This window comes from Archocentrus centrarchus, chromosome 6 (assembly GCF_007364275.1).
Source record: "Archocentrus centrarchus isolate MPI-CPG fArcCen1 chromosome 6, fArcCen1, whole genome shotgun sequence".
In the NCBI taxonomy this organism is placed as follows: domain Eukaryota; kingdom Metazoa; phylum Chordata; class Actinopteri; order Cichliformes; family Cichlidae; genus Archocentrus; species Archocentrus centrarchus.
In genome coordinates this window covers 6,470,443-6,478,275 of record NC_044351.1, presented here as the reverse complement: position 1 = coordinate 6,478,275, position 7,833 = coordinate 6,470,443, and the positions used below count along the sequence as shown (strand labels likewise).

The window sequence follows — 7,833 nt, the reverse complement described above, 5'->3', positions numbered from 1 at the left end:
GGAATTTTGACCCACTTTCCTTTAGATTGAGCTCAATTCATATGCTCTCTGTGCATATGAACTGAGCTAGAATAATGCTGCTTATCTGGGCCTAGGACACTTGCAAAAGATATTCTTAATCCAATTTTACATCTTGTTGATGACTGAATAGTGCAGCTCAGTGCACTAGTAATACCCAAACTTTACACCAGATGGCACAAAAAAGGCAATTAAACTGGGGTCAGTGCCCGTCCCTTTAAAAATTACCTTCTGACCAAACTAAATACTAGAACATTTTAGTTTTCTAATTTTTTATACATTATGTATTCTTTGCATAATGCAGTTCTTCTGGGGTACTTAAGACAGTTCCTCAAACTTTTAAATAGTATGTTTTTCGAAAATATGCTTCCCTTTTGTGCCTGAAAAATTTTCACACTTTTGTTATCGGCTCAGATTTAATAGCAGGTTCAAAAGGTGATTTCCTTCCCAACCCCCGGGCTTAGTCCCCTCCTCCTCATCCTCCTCCTCCCCTTGGGTCCTCTGTTACAAGGAGCTTAGTCGCTTCTCTAGCCGCATTCCATCGCGGAATGGTGGAGCAGCTCATTGAATCTCCACCCGAACGTCCACTTTCTAACGCCGAGGATTCAATTATTCCCGCCCTGTTGAGGAAATCTTTTTCCCATCAGATTTTCTGGTCTCGCAGGTGATGCCTCCGGACTGGAGACGAACTGGGACGCACCTGTACGACCAACGAATTCAAGGAAGTACTGTATGCACAAAAATGAAAGAAAGTTGACGTTTCCTTGTCAGATTTGAGTTTTAAAAACGTCAAAAAACAGAGATGGGTCCATAATTTTTGATCACAGCTGTTCATTTCGGTTTAACGAGAGCCATGATGTTGTCTCCAGTCCTGAGGCTCCTGTATCTGTGGCTGTGCAGCGAGGCCGTCGCCTGTCACCTCAACTGGGACAAAACAAAGACAACTTTCAGTCCTTATAATAAATACAACATCAGTAAGAGGAATGCGCAAAGCCGGAGGTGGCGCACAGACAGCGAGGAGGACCGCGGTGCGAGTACAGAAGCCTCGTGGCTGGCTACGTTAAACTCTTCATCGACTGAGCTGCTAGAGAAAAATATAAATAAGGGCTCTGTGCGCAAAGGTGACGCGCAAAATGGAACTCAGTCAGTTTTACGCACAGAAGTAAATAGCACAGATGAGTCGCGGAATGAAGTGCTTGAACAAACCCCGCATGGACCCACCTGCATATCTAGGATGATCGGACACAAACGGCGACATAGACGGGTTACCTTTGCCAGGGCGAGACACAGCGAACCGCTACATGTGGCCATGGCGCAGGAGCTGGAAGCCGAAATCCCTTCCAGACGCAATAACAGTGACTATGTGGACGAGTATTCTCTGCCAGACTTTCCCGACACCACGCCGTCCGTGCCGGTTAACAAACGCAAACAGTTAAAGAACCCGTTCTACCCGGTCACCGCGAAGTCGTACGGAGCCTATGCGGTAATGATCACTGCCGCCCTCATCTTCAGCATGGGCATTATAGGCAACGTGTCTGTCATGTGCATCGTGTGTCACAACTACTATATGAGGAGCATCTCCAATTCCTTGCTGGCCAGCCTCGCGCTCTGGGATTTCATCATCATCTTCTTCTGTTTGCCACTTGTGGTGTTTCATGAGCTCACCAAGAAATGGCTGTTGGGAGAGTTCTCCTGCAGGATTATCCCCTACCTGGAGGTAGGGGGGTCTGGGGTGGTACCTAAATGGTGAAGCAGCTCCGAGTGTCGCTGAAATATTTTACAAGTAAAGCAGGTGTTTCTAAAGTAGAGCTAAGCTGAGGCGAAGCTTCTGAAGAGTGTCTGTTTTGTCAAATATTTTGCAACATTTGTACAAAAGGCACCAACAGCACACACAGTCCAGTTAAGGGAATCTAATTAGCTGAGGTGAGGCCTATCTGACACCAGCTGCAGCTCCCTATGTATAGATTCCTCAAACTCCAGTATCCAGATGGGGTAATAAAGGAGATGTGCCCACAGTACAGTGGTTACAAAGTGGTAACCTATTCTTAGAGGCCAAACAATTTTAGTAACAGGCTGTAAACATTTTTTATTTCTGCTGTAAAGTTAACATGGACATCTTTAGGGACTTCACTTTGAAGCCAGCTTCATTTTACATTTTAATACTTAAGTGGCAAACTTTAGTAATAATTAATTGCAAAATTATCAAATGCCATTAAGATTATGGCAAATATGTAGTTTGATGTGTGTCAAACTACTTATGTAAGTTAGTACTTAAGTAGTTTCCACCCTATTAGAGGTGCACAGTAATTCCATACTGCAGCCAGGATTTATATCAGGTTTAATGTCACTGAATCAAGTGAAGGTCAGTAATCTGATCAGTTTCACATCAGGCTGCAGAAAACAAGTCAATATCTGCTGAGAATGTAAAATCCTGCTGTTGATTTACATTCATGGTAAGGATTAATGAAGAATCCCTCAGTCTGAGATTAGATTAAGGCTACGCCCCCAGTTATTGGATTCTGGTGGATGCTGAGTTTAAACAGTGCAAGGAGTCCTGATAATAGAGGTTGTATTTTTGATGCTTTTACACAGATCAGATTTTTGACATTCTTTTTTCTGTTCTGTTGGCTTGACATGTTTTTTTTTCCCCCCTGACCTCTTACCTGGGGTGGCTTGCAACATGCTAGAATAATGTTGCTTATCTGGGTCTGGGCCACTTGCAAAAGATATTCTTAATCAAAGAGTTCCACTTCTTTGTTACATAAGTTTTTTTTTCTTTCAAGGTACAAAATTGGCTTACAAAAAACTTCCAGTTTGGTAGAAAACTTGACTGGCCTGCACTGTCCTTGGGATGAAGTGAAACACCTTACTTTAAATCTTTTATTTGTTCATTTTTCAAAGTTATTATTTGAACCTCATTACACCATAAATGCTGCCACTTGTCATGTATAATGACTGATGTGGATGACCTTATCAGATCATAGTGTACTATAAAGCACATTTAGCAATAAGGGAAAAAAGCATTGGACACAAAAAAAAGACAGATTTGGGTGAGCTAAGGACAGGTGAGCTATCCATATGTTTGCAAGTCTCCTCACTAGAAATATCATTTATTTGGCTATATCTACATCTCACTTATTTTAAATGAATAATTTCATTTGCTATTAGGCTATCATGTTTGCAACTTATGACACTAAAAATGGTTTTAATGTAACATCTGGATACAAAAGGTCTCAATTATTGTGTTTAAGCTTCTTAAACACAATAATTAAACATGAGTTTACTGACATTATTAGTTTTAGTTCTTCCAATCATATACTGATTAAAAAATTTGGTTTTTTGAGCCAAAAAGAAAATAAAAGCTCTGCAGTAAGTCAGTGGTGCAAATCTAATTTTAGATCTGCAATTGATTCATCTGAACAGAACAGGCAAGAGGATTAAATTGTAAACTCCCACAACTGGCTGATCCCAAATACACAAATGCATCTGTGTTTCATGACTTACACATTACTTTGGCTTTATTTTCCTGGAGACTTACCTTAACCCTAGAACACTAATGTAAAAGTGAGTGATAGTGTTACAAAACTCACATTAGTGCTTTAGGGTTAGTCTAAATTCGTTCTAACCTTTAAGGATTTGCAAAATGTGAACTTATTTAAGTATGTGTCATGCCTGCATGACATTTCTTCCCCCTGACTCCCATCACCCAGGGAAACTAGAAACTGGAAGTTTCAAGTGTATGCTATTTTAAGTGTCTTAACCCAAACCATGACATTTTTCTCAACCTAGTCATGTCATTTAGTTTTTAGTTTTCTAAAACAAACTTGAACAAACTTCTCTAAAGTTTAGCTTAGAACAGGGGCGATAGTCCTCAGGAACATGTTTTCACTGATAAGACAAATCTTCAATGAGAAGTTGTATCAAGTTAGTTAAGAAACATCACAGGACTCTCTTTTACATTGTGTCCTCACATCCTCCCACCATACCTTGGGTCAACTTGTTTGCATGTCTTTTGTAATTCATTCAGTGGTTCTGGTTTTCTAAAAGGTTCGCTTTAAGCGCCTGTTGCTAATGATACCTGCAGGTTAAAGGATATTGTCATTAATATAGTTGGGTTAGCTAAGTGGTTTAACAAATTCAGCTTCTAAATGTTAAAAAAAAATATGCAACTACAAAAAAAAAAAAAGATTTAACTTTAGCTAATAAAATCTGTTAACCAGATTAGCTTAACTCTTAAAAACACTTTTATTTTTACCTCTTTGTTGTACCTGCACACTGTGATTGTTTTAAACATTTTTTTCTTTTGATTTTATTCATTGATTTTTGTTTTATGACAGAATATACAAAGAACAAACAATAGGCTGCCAGACACTAAAATATACATGAATAATTGAAGACTATGCTATTACCACCACAGTATTGACATTGTGTCAAGTTATGACCAAGAACATGATCAAACCATATGAACAAAGTTCCATATCCTGCTGGGCTTGAGAAAAATAGAAATCACTGCTTGTGAGAAGGGATATGGTATTATTTGAAGAAAAGGTCTCCATCTCCTGTTAAATCTGCCCTGCGCATCTGATTTAAACATACAGAATTCTTCCATTTGAATAAGCTGTTATTGTACTTATGATATTGCACTTTGAACTTTTAACCTAATACCAGCCTTTCTCTCAGGTGGTGTCTCTTGGGATCACGACCTTCACGCTGTGTGCTCTATGCATTGATCGTATTCGTGCAGCCACCAACGTGCAGATCTATGAGATGATCGAGAACTGGACATCTACCACAGCAAAGCTAGCAGTCATTTGGGTGGGTGCTTTACTGCTGGCGCTGCCTGAGCTGCTGATCAAACAGCTGGTCACTGAGGAAGATGAGCCACCTGATTTGGCGCCATGTGAGCACTGCGTGGTCCGCATCTCAACTGACCTCCCAGACACACTCTACGTCCTGGGGCTCACCTACAATGGCGCACGTCTCTGGTGGTACTTCGGCTGCTATTTCTGCCTGCCAACGTTGTTCACCATCTGCAGCTCATTAGCGACTGTTCGCAAGATCCGCAGCGCTGAGCGGGCCTGTGTTCGTGGGAGCAAGAAGCAGATCCAGCTGGAGAGCCAGATGAATTGTGCGGTGGTGGCATTGGCCATCCTCTATGGCTTTTGCATCATTCCAGAGAACATTTGCAACATTATTAGTGTGTACATGGCAGCCAGCATTCCCAGGAGAACCCTGAACATTCTGTACCTGGTCAGTCAGCTGCTGCTCTTCTGCAAATCAGCAGTGACACCTGTTTTGCTATTCTGTCAATGCCAGCCATTCACCAGAGCCTTCCTGGACTGCTGCTGCTGCTGCTGCGATGAGTGTGGCCCATCCCACTGCCCCACCACCGCCACTAGCAACATTGAAAGTGAGTGTGCCACCAATGATCTCGAGCTGTCACCGTTTAGTACCACCCGCAGGGAGGTGTCCACCTCTGCCACCTACGATACTGTGGGGACACACTACTGAGGTAAAAAAATCAACAATGTCATCATACCTGTCCCCAGCTATGATTTTGCAGACAAGGGATCGCCCTGCTTCCTAGCACTGGACACATAATGGATGAAGTACAAGATGGTGTCATGATAGACCAGTGACAGGTGCTCTCCATTTCCTACAGTGTCCTACAACTACACCTGAGTGGATGAATACCATGTCATCCCAATTTTAAGCCCTAGCAACTCCACACCCTGTCACTCAAGACATAACACTACCAAAATACTATGGTAGTGGGGACACAAATAGTTGCAATGAATGGGATGTGTGGATCCTGTGGACATATAACATGAGGATGAACTTCATCTGACAGGATCAGGAATATGATCAGTAGGCAGTTTCTTTTCTGATCAACCCAAACTCACTTGTGTTTACTGATGGACTATTCACTGTTTGCAGATTTTGATATTTGAACACACAGTATTAGCTGTTGGCAATAATTTTAGCCTTTTAATTAATTCACTGGTATTTTTACTGAATTTGCACTCAATTGAAAGCTAATTTTTGTTATTGTTTCAGGATATAAAAGGAGAAATGGGTGGTGGTAAATTTTTTGAAGGGTTTGATGTCATGAGAGTTTGTATATAATTACATTTGTTTAAAGGTACTTTTTGTAATTACCCTCTGCACAGTGTAACTTTCACCACCAGAGGAAGCGGTGGTGTGCGAAAATGTTATCACATAAATATGCAGTTGTTTAAGCTCCATCACCATTTCCTCAAGAGGCACCCTTTGTGAAAAACTTCTAATGATGCACCTGGTTAAATAAAGGTTACAATTACTTGCTGTGCCATCTTGTGGTACAGACTGGTATTATATAAAAGTCTTGAACCGTACATGGATGTTTTGAACATAAAGTTAGTCATAGTGGTTGTTTCTTCACATTCTGTTGAAAATTTCAGTTAATTGACACAGAGACAGAGTGTATCTATGTCTGTCTCTGTGCTGGCCCTGTGACATACTAGCAGCCTGTCCAAGGTGTACCCCACCTCCTGTGGCAGCTGGGATAGGCTCCTTTCTTAAAACTTTCCCTTTTAACAACTACTACAACTGAACCCAAATTATAATTTAAAAAAAATTAATATTATACTGAAAATGTTTCCAGTGGTTCATACAAAATTATATATTTTTTTTTTGTAATCATTGAGTCATTTATTTATTATTGGGTTGTTTGTTTCTTTGGTTGGTTGTATCATTTTAACAAAAGAAAAAACATCTTCTTGGACACTTGTTTAAATATGACATTGCCTTATTTGTGCAACACATTTCGTCACAGGCCCATGCATTGTTTCAGTTTGGTCTCAGAACAAGTCAGCTGTGACCAAACAAGAAAACTATTAAAAAAAAAAAAGTTTCTACAAAGAGTACAGTGTTTCTATATGCTCTCACTTCATTGTTGAACAGCTCCATTTAAACTTTCTACTGCCTTGAGAAATAAAGCTATTAAGTATATTCAAGATGTTTTTATCCCACATTCGAACCACAGACAAAATGAAACCAACATGAATACTCTAATGCTTTCAAACATGTAGGAGTGAGAAGCTGCAACAGATGGAAAATATCAGACTTTCTGTAAAAATTTAACTGTTCATAGAGCCTTAGCACTTTGAAGATAACCAAACATTTCGAATTGAAGACAAGGAGGACAATGAAAGTTGTCATTGCCATCAATCCAGAGCATACAGCTATTACTAGTCCTCATCCACTCAGAATTACAGTTGGTTCAGCTAATAACTGAACCTCCTTCAGGGATGAACAGAAAGCAGCCAGCAGTGAAGGTCAAAGCAGGAATATAATTTATTATGGAACCCCCCCCCAAAAAAATACTGTGATAGCAGTTTATTTGCTGCATCACATTCAACACAATCCTCAGCTGGTTTTTCTCTCACCATCATTTAGTCATTATCGTCACTACCCACTAGGGTGGACACAGCATGGCATTGTCCTTGCTTTATGTTGTCATGACAACTTAGGGAATCTGCCTCTCAGCTGAGCCACAACAGTGAACAGTGTTACAGTTCCACAAACTGCCTCATTTATGCTGAGACAATAAGTTGCCACTGATGGTCTTTCTTGCCTGAAACAGTACAGTTTGGTCAGTACTGCCGTCAGACTGTGTCCATGTTCACAGGTACATGAGCAGCACCTGAGCTGCTGATTATTCAAGTGAAATTGTTACTCTTCAAGTTAATACATATTTCTAATGAAGATGGCTTTAGCTTCAGGAAAGGCCCATGCATTGTTTCACAATTCTAAACCAATTTAATGAGTTTTTAT

General features: G+C 40.4%; 1 protein-coding gene across 2 annotated transcripts; it reads left to right on the top strand.

Annotated features, from left to right (window-relative positions):
• Positions 1–563: 563 nt before the first annotated feature.
• On the top strand, positions 564–7,336 carry gpr37a (G protein-coupled receptor 37a). 2 transcript variants are annotated; one of them, XM_030731649.1, is made up of 2 exons: positions 564–1,501; positions 4,699–7,336. In XM_030731649.1, exons 1-2 carry the CDS (start codon positions 872–874, stop codon positions 5,527–5,529), a joined length of 1,461 nt encoding a protein of 486 aa, XP_030587509.1. In that variant the 5' UTR covers positions 564–871; the 3' UTR covers positions 5,530–7,336. The 2 variants fall into 2 exon arrangements, with proteins under 2 accessions (XP_030587509.1, XP_030587508.1); XM_030731648.1 differs by having other exon boundaries at positions 564–1,735; positions 4,699–7,335.
• Positions 7,337–7,833: the final 497 nt, after the last annotated feature.

Excerpts from the sequence above, each read along its gene's own strand:
- gpr37a (XM_030731648.1), top strand. The coding sequence starts at position 872 with ATGATGTTGTCTCCAGTCCTGAGGCTCCTGTATCTGTGGCTGTGCAGC. Across the intron at positions 1,736-4,698 it reads GGATTATCCCCTACCTGGAG|GTGGTGTCTCTTGGGATCAC; the intron begins GTAGGGGGGTCT and ends CCTTTCTCTCAG.